This window comes from Poecilia reticulata, chromosome 8, assembly GCF_904066995.2.
Source record: "Poecilia reticulata chromosome 8, P_reticulata-male-v2, whole genome shotgun sequence".
Taxonomy (NCBI): domain Eukaryota; kingdom Metazoa; phylum Chordata; class Actinopteri; order Cyprinodontiformes; family Poeciliidae; genus Poecilia; species Poecilia reticulata.
This window is the reverse complement of record NC_088837.1, coordinates 21421196-21437474: the sequence shown is the minus strand read 5'-3', so window position 1 is coordinate 21437474 and position 16279 is coordinate 21421196. Positions and strand designations below refer to the sequence as shown.

At 41.2% G+C, this 16279-nt stretch overlaps 1 protein-coding gene across 13 annotated transcripts in view; it reads right to left on the bottom strand.

Annotated features, from left to right (window-relative positions):
- arhgap23a (Rho GTPase activating protein 23a) overlaps positions 1-16279 on the bottom strand; it is a 78283-nt gene that overhangs the window by 13483 nt on the left and 48521 nt on the right. For 4 of the 13 annotated variants that reach the window (XM_008416963.3, XM_008416958.3, XM_008416952.3 and 1 more), the window contains exons 2-10: positions 15018-15221; positions 12873-12897; positions 11716-11808; positions 10931-11009; positions 10487-10541; positions 6624-8235; positions 2201-2356; positions 675-780; positions 536-584 (exon numbers count right to left, since the gene is read on the bottom strand). In XM_008416963.3, coding sequence (XP_008415185.2) covers positions 536-584; positions 675-780; positions 2201-2356; positions 6624-8235; positions 10487-10541; positions 10931-11009; positions 11716-11808; positions 12873-12897; positions 15018-15221 — 2379 coding nt within the window. Of the gene's footprint in view, positions 1-535; positions 585-674; positions 781-2200; positions 2357-6623; positions 8236-8665; positions 8796-10486; positions 10542-10930; positions 11010-11715; positions 11809-12872; positions 12898-15017; positions 15222-16279 lie in introns of those variants that run through there. The other 9 variants (XM_008416953.3, XM_008416954.3, XM_008416955.3 and 6 more) reach the window with 9 other exon arrangements.

Sequence of the window (16279 nt, the reverse complement as noted above, 5' to 3'; positions counted from 1 at the left end):
AGGTCTTTATTGTATGTATTTTGTTTTTATCAGTTTTAATTTTTTTTTGTTTCTTGTTTTGACAACTATAAGTATTTGGGAAATTTTCAATGTTTTTTCTTTTTCTTTTTTTTTTTTTTTTTTTTTACAGTAAGTGGAATCCTAAGCAGGTTATTTGATTTTTAAAATAACAAAATATAGAAAGTTGACATTAATAATATGAACGTAACGCAAGTTTTTTGCTATAATAAACACATAATAAAAGAAGAAAAAAAAGTTTAAAAATCCAGACAGTTGCATTGATAACAAACAACAAAATAATGAGAAAAATGTCGATAATTTCAGTTTTTTTAAACACAAATTATCTTTTAAAAAATCTGATTAATTGTAAGAACAATGGATAGATTTAACAATTATCAGAATAATTGTTAATAGCATCTGTTTGTTTTTTTTAAAGAGTGATTTTAACACAAATAGAAAAATAAAAATGAGCTGATGCCAATCACACAGATCTCTTGCAATTACAAAATAATAAATATAAATATAGAGGACTCACCCCATCTCCAAAGAAACTCTTCACTCTTTTTGGCAGCCTTCTGTAAAGCCAATTAAAAAAACAACAAAGACACTGTTAAATAAAAAAAATGTACATTTGTATCAAGTTGTCCTTATTCTTCCCACCTCCCTGTACTTACGAGGCTCGTTCCTCCCTGAACGTGTTGAGTCCTTCATCGCATGACTTGGATCGCTCCGTGGTGATGGCTAGAACATAGGAGGAACGGCGACTGGATTTAATACTGCCTGCTCGGCGCAAGGGTGAATCAATGGAGAGATGGAGACGAAGAAAGGAGAAAAAAAAGACAGAGAGAAAGAGAGACAGAATGTTGATGTAATGCCGATCACCCGAAAAAAAAAGACGGCGCTGGATTAGGAGACGGGGGACGGTGATGTGGGAGGTTGAGGGTTTAAAAACGGGGAGTGACGTGGAGGAGATCGACGGCTGGGGATGTGAACTAAAACAGTGGGTTAGATTTAAGGCTTTCCCTGGACTTCTTCTAGCATGCACTGTCAACACAAACCGGCATGCATTTGTGAAATTCAGCCAAAGAACAGCACCATGCAACCTGGGCTGATCTAGATCGAACACGTAAGTCTGTCTGGCAGCATGCAGAGCTGGAATATTACCGTCAAAACACAAATTACACATGCAAAGATTTTCTAGCACTGCTAAAAACTTCATCTTGTCAAAGACTTTTTATCGTTTCTTAAGCTCTGAACATGAAATTCAAAACTATTTCTAATAAAACCGTGAACCTGTGAATTTAGCTATTAATTAAAACAATTGCAAAATTGTTAATTACCTCTACTTAATTGACTAATAATTAAGTAGAGGTGGGTGATATGGACAAAGGTTTATCATAATATTTTGTGGTGCTACAAATTTATTTATTATGAATTCATTATTTATTGATAATTTCTTTAAACAAACAGTGGAGAAAATAGTACAACTAACAATCCTGACAATAAGGATATTTGTCGGAGGTTTTAAACATCGTTAATCAGAATTTATCGTGAAAACGATGAATAGAAATTCCTTTTATGACAAGAAATTTATCACGATAAACGATACAATTAAAGCCCACTGCTAATTATGAGGTAATTAATTGCCTAACTGCCAAATATTGTTACTGTTTCTTATATAATAAAGTAAATAGTCATCACTTTATGGACAGCTAATTAATTACGTATAGGTGGGTTATATGGAAAAGGTTTATCGTAATATTTTGTTGTTCTACAAATGTATTGGTATTTACTGACACTTTCATTGAATAAACAGTGGAGAAAATAGTAAAACTACCAATGCAGACATTTTTGAGGGGTTTAAATATCATTAATTTGAATTTATCGTCACAACAATAAATCAAAATTATTATTTTGAAAAGAAATTTATCACAATCTTAATTATGAGGCAACTAACTGCCAAGTGTTCTTGCTTTTTCTTAAATAATAAACTAAATAATCCTCAAAAAAGCTTGAAATGAGAAATTAAAGCAGCGTAGAAAGCAATAGGAGACTAAAAAAAAAAACCCTATATCTGAACGTAAAATCTCACACATGCTTTGGAAATCCATCGCTGGAATCAGACTAAAACTCTAATTTCCTGCTTCATGCTTTGGCGAAGACTTAAGCGACAAGGGGGACGAGGAGGAGTCCCACTCACTGCAGTCGTGTGAGAAGAGCCTATTGAGGGGGAAGGTGAAGGTGGGGGAGGCGGGGCTGGTGCCCACGGGGGGCGCTGAACTCATGCCGCTGGACACGACGGAGGAGGCCGGCACGTGGCGGGCACGCAAATCAGCGCCCGGGCTGGTTGGCTCGTCTGTGGGAGGCAGGGAGGGCGGGGAGGGAGGCAAAGATGGAGGTTTGAAAGAGAGGTTGGAGAAGGATAAAGGGACAGGATTAGGTGTTAGAGAAGAGAGTCAAAGAGGGAAAAAAACGGAAATGCAGGGGTTAGATTGGGAAAGGTGAGGATAGGTTTTAAGAGGACCACGAGAAGCCCAGTAAGTCAAGACGCTGGACAAGAAAATCATTTTACAGTCTCAATTTCAACAGCAATAAGTGTGAAGGCTAAACCTTTTTGGATATCTTTACAGCAGACTAGGACTGGGCAATAAATCAACAACAGCTGATAAAATATTCAATCATTTCACTGAACTCCAATCCTGAACCGCACGGCATTCTGGGGGACGTAGGCAGAGGAAAGACTTTTTTGCCGCTCAACCTCTCACGGCTAGCTAAGCAAGGTTGGTGGAATCTAACTAACTCACTCACTTACTCGCTCTTTGGTTACCTAGCAACTCACTCACTAATGATTTGGTTGCCAAGCAACAACTTGCTGAGTAACTTGTGCAGCAGCAGTTTAAGATTTTGACAACGTGCCTCATAACTGCTTAAAAACAGGCAAAAACAGCGAGGAGTGAAAGGGGAAAACGAGAACATCTCCAGAGGAAACTGTAGTGAATATACTTCAGATATTTAAAACAAAAGACTAATGAATAATTACTGATATGGACATAATGTGTTTTTCAGCCATATCACTCTGGACTACATCAGAAACAGACATGAAACCAGTAACTGAAGCCGTTTTATAAGCCATAGAAAGACTTTCACAAAGTAAAACCGGCCTCAGCCTCTCCAGAGTGTCTAAACATACCTTTAACCTGAACATAAGAGGAAAAACTCCCACACAGATGGAGTGAAATATGCAAATATCTAAGAGATAAAACAGTACCTGTGTCGTCTGCTGCCATAGAGAAAGCTACTCAGGAGCTAGCAGAGGCAGGTAGGTGGAAGGACCTAATGGCTGCAGGTTTCAGTTCTTTATAAAAGTCTACGGCATTGTGGGATATTACACCATACAGGCAAACGAGGTTAAAAGTTAAGAAGGAAATGCAATTTTTGAGGGCGGATATATATAAATATTTACTTTACTTTTTCACCATATGAATGAAGATTATTTGCTCAGCAAAATAAGGTATAAATCACGTCAAATAGGTCCAAATGTTTCATAGTCTCTGTTCGCTTAGAGGGATATGAAACCTTAACACACACATGCACACACACATGCACACACACATGCGTTTACACTTCCTTAGAGGCAGAAACGATCGGATCCTAGCCTGATATTTGCATAAGATCAGCAGCGTTTTAAAGCTGTGCAGAGCCGAGACAGCAGAGGGCAGCACCACCACAAGCACGCTATGCAGACATCTCACATGGATTCCTTTAGTATCACTCCAACTATTTAATTTCACAACTTGAAATAAAATAGTTGTAGCAGTAATTCTAATTACTTTCCTTTGTCTCTAGCGCATTCCTTCCTGAGCAGATTGAGAGTGCAGAATGAGACGGAAAACATTCCCAGTCTGGGACGAGGAATCTGCCAAATCCAGAAATAGTCAGTCTGTGGGTTTAACAAAGCCGGTCATTAGAAGGCCGACCACAGAGAGACAGCGGCAGCCCGGCAGAGGGAAGCAAAATCCTGTCCCACAGCATGTTTAATCTCCACACTACATCCCACAACATGCGTGGGGGGCAACAACAGGCGACCAGGGGTGAAAGGAAAGGAAACGCTATGAGAGGCAATGCGATTTAATAGGTTGTATGTGTGCAATCACAACTTTTTACCATAATATACGGAATCCATTTGTGTAAAAATCTGAGACAAGAGAGTGAGATCCTTCTTATTGACGTGTTTAAAACAAAAATCTGGAATATTTTGCTTGAAAAACCTAAAAAAAAAAAGTCTAATATACAGTTTCCCACCAAACTGAGTAACGTCAGGTAAGGATGAGTGAAAACTCTTAAAACTAAGTGATGTATTGCAGCGACATAATCACAACCAAATATTTGAGGAAAAAAATTCAATTTAATCTGAGCACATTAAGTAAGGGGAGAAAAATAATCCAAGATTAAATTAATTGTTATTACAAAATTACTGGCACCCAGAACAGATAATCTTATATCTTTTTTGCAATAATTTGCTAGCATATTTTTGATCAATAACCTCCCGAAAGACCCCATAATGACCCGTTTTCATGTCCTCGCATTTAGACGAACTCCATCAAGCCCACAGCATCACAAGTCCTCCACCGTACTGAATAGTAGCTTTGAGGTGCTTTCTAACATCTAACATTTCATTGTTTAAGAGTTTATTCCTGTAAAGTTCAATCTTAGTCTCATTTGACAAAAAAAGCACATGGTTCCTAATAGTCCTAAGTCCTAATAAAGATGGACAAACTCCTTATGAAAGGCTTATAAAAATAGTTAGCACATAGATATCATCTACTGGTTGTTGTGGAGACGTTTTGTTGGGTTTCTTTAACAAGCAGCTATTGTTCCCTTAAAAGAAGGAAACAGCTTATCCAGCCTAGTAAACAGTACCCGGGTCTTTGTGTAACACCATATTTATTCCCCAGGGAAATGAAATTGACAGATTACTCATGAAAAATCCCCAGTATAAATTAAAAATGTCTTATTTTGAGGGTTTAACGTGGGCCCCAATAGTTTCATGACAAGTATTTTTCTCAGTCATTGAAAGTAATCAAATCAATGTTTCTTAAGCTGCTGGAAGACAAGATGGAGTCATTTTGAAAGGTTTTATGGTTGTGGAGGCGGCTGTAAGCAGTCCAGTCTACGGTCATATGGAAGGCGCCCCATAGGGCCGACCCTTCATATACCAGAGCAGCACAAAGGCAGCATTGAAGGCAGGATATAAGTGGAAGTGCCTCCCCAAGAAGAGTCACAAACACCACACAGCGAAGATTCAATTGTCACAAAACATGTCTAAAACATTTAATCTAAGTTTCAGAATCTTGATAAAAAAGAAAATGTCACGAAAGCATATTTCCCCTCAGGCACAGCCCCGTCTTTGTGCTCACTATCTTTTAGAACAACAAGAAACCCGGCAGTGTATGAAAAAGAAGCAAGATCCCAAACAGTCCCAGATCATATCAGCGTCCAGATCGGGAGATGAAGGCAGAAGGAGAGAAGAGAAAATGTCTCGTCTTTAGGGAGAAACTAGCCTAGTTTCAGTTTATAGCTATTAAACGAGTCCCGGCTTGCAGCTCTTGCTGCTCGGTTTCATTTAAATCAGGTGAAGCTGCAAGGCAAGAATGCAGTCACATGTTCAATGGATTCCCTCAAGATACTGACTCTCTAAGGCAGAGCGCAGCCTGGCACAAATATCTACCATCACAACACGTAGTCAGTTGATCTGAATCTGTTCTGCACCTGTTTGACTCTTGCCCTGATGGAAGCGACAGAGGCAAGCCTCGTTTCTGCTACCACAAATTAATTTGCGTTAAGAGTTAATGGCTGCTGTTCGTCCCAAGCGATAGAAACCAACCCGAAGCCTGCAGGGCGGCTTTACTCTCACTCTTTACCAAAGAAAACACAAGCTTGGGCATGACAGCAGCCTAACCTGCAGCGTGCGTCCAGCCACAACCAAACAAGATCAAGGAAATCCAGGCCGATCCAATTTGGAAAACAGCGGGAATTTAAAAGGTTTAAAAACTAAGGATGCAAACTATCAATTAATGAGTTAATCTAATGTCAATTGATCTCATCAATCAAGTAATAATTAATTCATGAGCAGCCATTTTCTCTGATATCAAGAGGGCTCAGTGTTTCATAATATGCTGAATTAAAACATTTTTGTAATATTTTGTATCAGGTGTGTTATATATGAACGGAATGGACAGAAAATTGTGGTTTAAGGTAAAACTTAAGAAGTTTGTCAAGTGTTAATATTTCAAAACAGAATCGCAAAAAGTGCATTTTGCATCACAAACCAGATTCTGTTTGGACCCGTTTTCTTTCCCGTTCTAGGAAACTCGGCTTAAGGATCACCAGCAGCGCCCTCTGCTGGATGGAGGCCAAACTATAACACTAAAAGAACGTCCAAGCTGTCGTTATTCATTAATCGGATGGAACTAATTTTAATCTAGCAAACCACTGATAGAAAGTTTGATTAATTGTTATTATCCCTAACCAAACAAAAACTTACAAACACATACAGCATGGCAGCTTCTGCGCAAACACTGGCTTATGTGTCTAAAAAGGAAAAAGAGCAGAGATGAACTCACCTATGAATGGGATGGAGGCCAGGGAGTCGTTATCTAAAGAAAGGGGAGCAAGGTTGCCATTTGCTTTGCGAGGGGCCACGTCTTCAGTAGAGCCAGAGTGAACATTTGTGTCTTTGGGATCTGGAGAAAACAATGAGGGTTCTAGTTCGTCCATAGTTATGCCGTAGTGAGGGTGTCTGTTGGCGTTTCTCCGCCCAGTAGGGGGTTTCTGCCTCAACACCACTTCCGGTGTTTGCTCCGCTGTCTCTGGCTGCCCCTCCACGGCCCCTCGTTCCCTCTCGTGGTTTGTCGGCCTGTATGCCCTGTCCTGGGATTCTGGAGAGACCGAAACGAGGGGTGTAGAGGCAGAGGCAATGAGAGGTGCTGACGATCCCTCTGGGGGACCGCTTTTGGGGACTGGGTTCCAATTCAAATGGGGGCCAGAGTAAGACGGGTCCCTGAAGGACTGAGCTTGCTGCAGGATGCGGCCTGTCTTGCGGTAAAAAGACGGGCTGTAGCTGCGATATCCCACCTGCTGCTCGTCCATGCTCTGCCCCGCAGGAAGCCGCCTGCTCTGGAGGACGGGCTGCTGAGGCTGGGAGTGGGTCTGGTTGTGGCTTTGGGGGTGGTGTTTAGACTGCGACGGTCGAGGCACTGAAGGAGCTTGCGCCACGACGGTGTGGCACCTTGGTCTTGGGTAGGCGTCAGTCCTGTGGGGTGGCTGTGAAGCCTGTTGGGGCCACGGCTGCCTCTCAGACCGAGACGAAACCAGTCCAGCTGATGCTCGGTCCAACATCTCCAACGAGCGGCCATGGCGATCGTACTGGGCCAGCAGATTTTCAGAGCGTGTCCGAGTGTAGTCAGAGCGGCCCCTGTCGTGTCCTGCCTCCCAGTCTCTGGCGGACCAGTAGGGCTCACCCTGAGGTCCTTGCCCTGACTGCTGCAGTAGGAAGAGGGTGTCCTGAGAGGCGCTGTGTGGCCAGCCACCTGCCCTCTGCTGCTGCCTTCTGTGCTCGCTGAGCCGGTCTTGAGAGTAGCTGCGGTGGCGGGTTTGCATGCTGCGTCCCGAGCGCTCAGGTTGCTGGTTGTAGTACCAGTCGGAGAGAGCCTGCTGGCAGCGATCGCTGCGGCTGTTGCGGACAGGAGCCATCGGCGGACTGGTCCAGGCTGTACTGGACTTGCGAGGCTGTGCTTGGGACCCGGCACTCTGGTGGTTGGGGTAGTGGACTTGCAGGGGACTGGACAGAAGACCTCCAGATGAGGAAGACGAAGAGTAGGAGCGCCTCCTGGTCTGACCCTGAGGTTGCTGGCTGGTCATACCGTACTGGATCTCCTCTGTACGGTGCGATGGACTGCTGTGACCCACTCCACCTGGTTCACCTGCCCGGCCCTCCTGCCAGCTGGCTGGGCTGGCCACACCGGATCTGTTATCTAAGGGCGACGAAGGGCTTGAAGACCCTGGCCAGCAACTCCAGTTATCCAGCTGGTTCTGGCCCATGGGGGAGCAAAGCGGGGCTCCAGGATGGGGGGCAGTCCTGGTGCGTGGGTAACAGAGGGGAGGCGGTGGCGGGAGGTTCTCGGCTCCCCCTGCGAAGGGTTCGTTCCCGGTCAAGTAAGCATCTTGTGAGTATGCCTGGAGGAGAAAAAAACCATGAGTGGATGATGAAGTGTTTCGGTTTGATGACTAAAACCATTAGGCTCTGAGTCATCAAGCAAAAAACGGCTCCAAATTTCAAATTTAAGACACTTTATGCTTGAAGACAGTGGATTGCTTCAACATACTCTTTATTTTGTTTAGAAGTTTAATCATCTCTCAACACAAACACATATCCACTAAAGAAATACACCCAATCCCCAGAGGAAAAGGAAGAAAACACACCACACAGCAGTTTGCTGCACTGACTTGTACATACAGCATTTTCTCTGAGCTTCAAGCTTAAACGGCGACTGTTTAGTAATTTACACAGAAATGTTTTCCACTCCCAAAAAACTTGATCACATTGTGCTCTTCAACATCATCCTAAAAATGACACGACAGTTTAACAGAAAGTCAAAACACAAACCGCAGACGGTGGGAAAAAAACACACCGACACTCCTTACAAGACACTCCTGCTGCTTAAAAAGGTGTCCGTCATATTTCACCAAATCCTTATTAATAAAATCTGTTTTGCCTCTTTTCCTTGACGGCTTCCTGTCTGATGATCGGCTTGTTTTCTCCTCACAGAAATCCGTCTAGATTCCCACTCTTCACCCCTCTGGTTCTCGGACTTACTCCACCCTGTGGGAGTGCGGAAGGAGGCGCAGCTCCGGTGATGTCATGACAGGAATGCAGGAGATACACCAGCGAGAGGAGGAGTGTGAGGTCAGAGGAGTGGGTTTAAAATGTAAAAGAGAGGGTAAACGCTTTTTTTAAGTCAAGATCTCACTGTTGGCGCTATTCTCTGGGGAAGCATACGAAGTGTTTCTAAGAGACGTTGCTCAAATGTGGCTCGGTGTGTCGAAACGTTGCTCCAGGTCGGTGGGAGGGGCAACAGCCGATGCATGTCAGATCATGCAAACGAGAACGGAACAACCTGTGGAGCGACAAAAATGTGTTGCTGCATTTCTTGGGCGTGTGTAAATGAGCGCAAGGAGCGGTTTTGTTCTAGACCTCGACAGTTGAGATACAGGCACACTTTAATGGACGATGTAATTGGAAAACAGAGCAGAGCCTTGTGAGTCACTCGCCGCATTCTTCAGCAGTGAGCCGATGAACCGACTTTGAAGATAAGCACCCAAACAACGTTACAACACTGACCTAAAATAGGAAGCAAGGAAGTACATTAAGCTCCTTTCTGGCTTTGTGGTTAGAAAATCTTACAGCATCCAAAGAAGCGTAAAAGACCTTCAAATTACTCAAAATGTGCATAAAGAAAGACATTAGAACAGTATTCCTATTGCCATTATTACTCTGAACAATAAAAGCACCACTTCGCCATAAAATGTCCCGGTATTTCAACAAGTTGATGTGCCATAACAAGTTAGATATGTGGTAGAGAAACCAAATATCAGCAGCACAGCATCACAGATCCTCCACCGTACTTCACAGTCAGCAAGAGCTGCTTTCACTTCACAGTCTTAGGGTGTCACCACTCCTGATAGTCCAGTAGACTTGGTTCGATTGGGGAGCAAAATTGCAACAAACAACGTTTTGTAGTGTGTTACATTTTCACACTACAAAACCTGTTCACCCCCTCGCCTGTAGTGGAACTGCACTGAGAACCATCAAAGGAAACAACAGAAAAACCTCCAAAGAAGACACGAGCGCAACCTCTTTCTTTACAAAACATAAACAAAAATACGGCAGTGTCAGATTTTAGCGGTTGTAAGATTTCTCTAGAAAAACTCTCACGTTTGTTTTGGCTGTATTTACCCAGAATGCACTGCACTATACACCACTTTGTGCTTTTGGAGCGATCACAGGTCCATTTGGCATTCAAATACGCTTTCGAACCACACCAGAGTTCACTTCAACTGAACTAAGAGTTTTTTGGTTCACACCTCCCCAAGCAAACTTTATATTTAAATAAACTTGAGTTGGATTAAACAGGACTGGTGAAAATGCACCGTTAGTCTCATATGAACAGAGAAATACCATTTGTGTCCAGCAAACCCTGCATGCATGGGAAACAGGAAATAATTAGAATTTCCCCTTGATTAGTTGTATTCATTATGTAAGAACTGTTCAGGATGCCAATCACAATGAAAACAATCACTTTAAACGCTGGATCTCTTCCCAAACTAAAAAACCATTTAAACCATTTAAAGTAACTTGGAGTATGGAACAGCAAAAAAGACTTTTACAAATTTTAACTAGGAGAGGTGGTGCAAAAATCATACTTACCAGCTGAAGCACATCTTCATCTTTTGGCATGATGGAGAGCTCCAACACACTCTCGCTGTGAACGACAAAAAGAGGGAAAATTAACGTCCAAGGACAAATTATACTTTATATAGTCAAGATATAAGATCTTGACAGGCAGAATCAGCTCTTGATTTCACGTCTACTTTATTTCACTGCGAACACAAGTTAAAATTTTGCTAATTTTGTGACTAAGCTGCCTTCCTCAAGTTGCTTTCTATAGATTTTAGTGTGAAAAATAAACTGCTAAATGAGGGTCAAATTTCATAATTTGATCTTAAGTCAAACAAAACATAGTCTCTAACAAAACTATTTCTTAGATTAGTAATGCATCACATTTTTACAGCGGTGGAGCATCATATTTATGCATCCAAAATGCATAAGTGACGAGAAGTGAGACATTTTTGTGATCTCAGGTGATCTTACCTGTTCTGAATGAGAGCGATCACCTGCGAGTAAGTTTTTCCAAGAACGCTCTCTCCGTTTACCTTCACCAAACGATCCCCTGCAGAAAAAGAAGACATGCCGTCGTGTCACAACCAGCTGGTTAGGCAGCAAGATCCTAGTCTGTAAAACTTCAGAGCAGGTGGGAAAGACAGGAAAAACAGGCGACGCTGTGCAGGAACTAATTTCCCTGTGAGGTCGAGGCACGGATCAAAACAGGAAATGTGAAGGTGAAAGAAAAAATGTCGTATTTTTGTGTTTAACTTCAACAGAAACAGATTCATGCAGGCAAAACATTCAGTTGATGATCTTTATTTAACCTCAGAGGACAGAGAGATGTGAACACATATACAATGTTAACATGTTCCTCTTTTTAAATGCCACTAAAAAAGAAAATCAATAAAAATCAATTAATCTGCAGTTTCATCAGCAGAAACTAGAAATCAGGTCAGCAACCGGGGAAAAATTGAAGAGGAGTTTGTGCAAACTGAAATGCATACAGTGTTTTTATTGTGTGTGTGTTTGCATAAGTTTGAGTAAGTAGCATGTGACTGGAAACGTGCACAGATGGGACTGCTACTCTGCTGAGGCAACGAGAAAAAACTTTAACAGCTCTGTCATTTTCATTGCGTCAGTTAAAATAAATCTTGTTTTCATCTTGTGGCAAGCTTTCGTCTAACTTCTTCACATTTCTGATGCAACGTCACAGTAGCCTGTGCACACGTCAGCACATTTCAAGAGTAAATGTGGAGGTTTGTCTCTTTTACCTGTGCACAAACCCGCCTTGTGGGCCGGACCCTTTTCTCTCACATTCTTCACAAATATGGTGTCCATCGGCTCCAGTCGCTCTTTCTGAAACCCTGCATCGGGAATAAAACTCAAGATTAGGGGCTGCACTTGTTAAACAGTAAACGCTGACATGTTTTCCTGAGGATTTCATTCATTTAGGGAACCTGTTGGAAATAACATGTGGGGATCTTACAGCTAGAAAAAGAAAATCCCTTTGGAAAGTTTCCGTGTTCTGATGAAGTATCTGTTCCCATCCATCTATGCAAATATAACACACAAGATAAATCCAGCACAAGTCAGCTGATCTCCTGCATGTTATTACAGACTGAACTCTTTTCATTTAAGTTGGTGTAGTACATTTTCTTGTTTGTTTTTCACAAAATGACTTAAAAGCTGGGGTGTGCTATATAGATATTAATAATTCTGTTGGATGCACAAAGAACTGACAGTTTTAATTTTAAATCCTGACATGAAGATGGAATTTAAGATGCACCATAAGGCAAAACCGCTTTACTTCTAAAATAAATGGACATATTTTCAAAATATATGTTTATCTAAATAATATTAATAAAAGTGATTAATTAATTTACCATTTCATTTGTTTACAGTTTGAAATGAACATGTCACATGTTGAAATGAGCAAAAGTTTCAAATGAAAAGGAGTAGTTGGAAAAAAATCTTAGAGTCAAAAGTAAAAGTAAATTTGTTACAACTGAGCATTAAACAACTATATATATTTAAACAAAAAACAGGCAATATATATATATATATATATATATATATATATATATATATATATATATATATATATATATATATATATATATATATATATTAAAAATAACAAAGCACACAATAATACTGGTGCATTTTTAAACAAATAAATACACTTAGCATTTTTGATGAAAATGTATAAATTTATCATTACAAAAAAACGGTAGTTTTTGTAATTTAAAAAAAAAAAAACAGCATCAACAAGTGCAGGTGCAGTGTTCCATACAATCCTGCAGGTGGCGCAGAGAAACAACAAAACCAGAGGTCTGTGAGGAGACTGGAGGAGTCCCACCTCATTGCATCATCTCTGTTTGACTGTGCTGCGTTTAACTGATGTCCGAATGACGGGGAAACAACTCACCCTTCCCGTTGCCGTTCTCCTCATCCTACAGACGACAGGAAGAGACAGAAAACAAATGTCAAGAAAGAAAGCTGGCAGCACAACATGAGAAATGTTGGCGAACATTAGCAGGATCCTGTGCAGTCCTGCTGCTGTTGCAGTCGTCATGAGCAGGAGTTTTACCAAGTGGTGATTCAGGGCTTACATCACGCAGGAAAACTACTCACCCCTATGCAGCTGAAACATTTCCTGACACGTTCTACATTTGTAACACTGGAGGGGAACGTCATGTCGTCATCGTTGGTATTAATTAAACATGAGTTTCCTGACAGCTGAAATCAAACCTCCTGGGAAGAACGTGTTTGTTTTTAATGAGCTGTTAAAGCGCGATCATATGCAGAAATCGACTTTCAGGTTTGATGGACTGGAGGTAAACGTGACATCATGCAGAGTAGAGATCAGATAGGTAGATCAGATCACCTACACACACACACACACACACTTTACTGAGCTGAGTGGGCAGTTTGGAGTTGGAAACACGGTGGGCTGACTGCTGCCTGGCTTTATGCTGCGCTGAGTGGGCTCATTCCAGGCTCGGGAGACAATGCAAGGGGGTTTAGAGACAGAGAAAGGACAGCAGCCGAACCCAGAATAGAACTGGGAGCCGGGGACACGCACGGATGGACCAGTCCCAATTTGACCTCATCCAAAACCAAACTGGAGACAGCAAGAGGTGGCTTAGAGTGCATGTGGTGCTCTTAAAGAGCTGCTGCTGGGCTGAAAACTTTACATACTGGTAGCCTGCAAATAAGGGAACTGTTCCTATTAAATAATTTACTGCAGGTTTTACACAAAGGCTCGTCATTAAAAGACAAAAGGACATTGTTCTCTGGATTTTTTTTATGTGTAAGTTCTCGACAGGTGAAGAGGGAAATCTGGATTTGCAACCCGATCTTGGACAAACTGAAGAGAATGAATGTATGAACAAAACTGCTCCAGCCTGGATGTAAGAAAAGCTCAGAGTAGTTTATCTAAGTCTCAGGTTAATGGGATATATTCTGATCTAAAACATATATTTCAAGCATTTTGACTTAATACTGAATTAAATATGTTTGTGCTATAAGTGCAAACAGGAATGCTAGTTTTGTCAACATTTAAACAACAAAAACCTGAGCTTTTATATCTTTAAGGCATGTTCTGCATTTGCAATAAAATAAACTCAAAAACAATGATCTTTTATCTCATGTTAAAAGTCCATTGTGGAAGAAGATTCTTTATTTTTAAGAAAAAACGTGTTTCTATTGATTACATTTTTGTTAAGATATTAGCATGAAGGTATTCAGACGGCTTCATTCACTAAAGCTTTATTCTTTTTTGTGCCTTTATTTAGAAATGACGTAAATGAAAAACTGTAGTTTAAAATACCACAAGTTTCACATTTCCAATACAGTATTAGAAAGACATTAGAGCCCAACTGAGTAACACTTATCCTGAGCCCAATTGGACTTTTTGTTGATAATTTGGGACGTGGCCAAACAATTTCTCCAGATAAGAATAAGGCGTCTCTGTGAGTCTGGTTGCCCCAAAACACCATGTGACCTTGGCGTCCATTGAAGCAGGGGACAGGAGGACAGAACCAGGGCCAAAGGCCAGCAGTGGGCCCATTGTCTCGGGCCAACCTGGTACGTCCTGACAGACAGCGAGTGGTACCAGGCTGCAACAACAGAACCCATTGAGTCTGGGCTCCTGTTTTCTGCAGCTGGTGGCTGGTGGGGTGGAGGAAAAATAATAGACATCTTGTTTCAGCTGGCTCACCCCACCCCAGCCTCCACATCCCTCAATTTCACATCTGGAGACATTTGTGCCCGCACCTCAAAGAGCCAAATAACCACTTTGCTCACACAAAGGCTCACCCCCAGCCCAGAAAAAAAGAAACAGGAAAAGCTTCACAGAGAACGAAAACACAGAAATAAACAGGAGTAAAATCTGGAGGGATCTTCCATATTGTAAGAAGGATGAAAATCTGAGTAGCTTAATTTATTATATTCCCCTTTAAAGCCTAATTAGTTCTTCCAGTGTTTGTTTTATTTGACTACAGCTGGGTCTGCTTTAAATCTCAAACGCTTCGGTGTTAAATAATGACATCAAGCGAGCAACAGGTCTCACCCTGAGGTTGGTGTGCAGAGCAGACTCTGGAGGGTAAACGATGAAGTGGCGTAACGTGAAACCAAAACCCTGGGAGTTCTTATGGAGGACCAGCGTCCGGGGACCCTTCCAGCCCACGCCGACCCCCTCCCTTCCCGGCCGGGACGCCATCGGCGGCCGAGGGTTGTCACCTGCCGAGGAGTGACCATCCCTCCGCCCCTTAGCCTGTAAACACACAAAGAGGAACAGGCCAATCAAAACAAGAGCAAAAACTATACGATGCTAATATGCTATTTATTAGCATAGATGCTAATAAATTGAGCAAAATGGTATTAATTTCACTTTTTTAATGTATCTGAAGAACTTACAAAATTAGTAAAACTGAATTTACCTAATTGCAAAATACTATTTATTAGCATTTCTGCTAATAAATAGAAAATAAAATGCTATTTGCCAGCATTTTGTACTGTTGTTTAAAATTACTAAAATATTTGCAAACAAATAGAGTAATCTATTAATTAAATAACAATTTCCCCCATCTGTAGTAGCTACTTAAGCTAGCAACAAAATCCATGAAGTGAAAATGCCAGTAAACAATTCAGTTCCTTTTTAAATAAGAAAATGTTTTATTAGGTCTTGAACATAATTTGCAAAAATAGACATTAACTTTTAAAATGTAAAAAGCAAACTTAACGTGAGGCATTAGTAAACATTGCATTTTAGATTACACTTCACTTTCAGTGAAATTTTAAGTATGAAAAAAATTTTTTCTATCAATATGATATTTCTAATCTATCTTTCATTATTATTATTATTTTTTTTGTCTTCTTGACCAGCAAAAATTGACCTGTGTCTTATCACATTATTCAGGTTTTAATTGCATTTGTCATTTATGCTTTCGATATTAGTGAAATACTAAAGTTTTGTGCACCAGTAGCTACGTTAGAAACGTAGCTACAGTCCTGGATTTGTTCTGAGGAAAAACTGCACTAATTAGTAGATCAAAGCACGAATGTCAAATCAAGCACAGGAAACTGCACGTAAATCCTCCATACGTTTGTTTCCATTATTAGCACAAGCATTCCAGTTTTCCAGATGCAACACATCTTCTGGTTTCTCTAGGAAGCACAAGGTGACTCTGCACCCTGTGACATTAACCCCCAGCTGCTGGATTTTACATTAGCAGCTTCCTCATGAGCTCCTGAATGCGTTTCATGTTCCGGTCAATCCCGCATGCCAACCAACCCGAGAACAATAGACCATAAACATAATTTAGAAGGAGC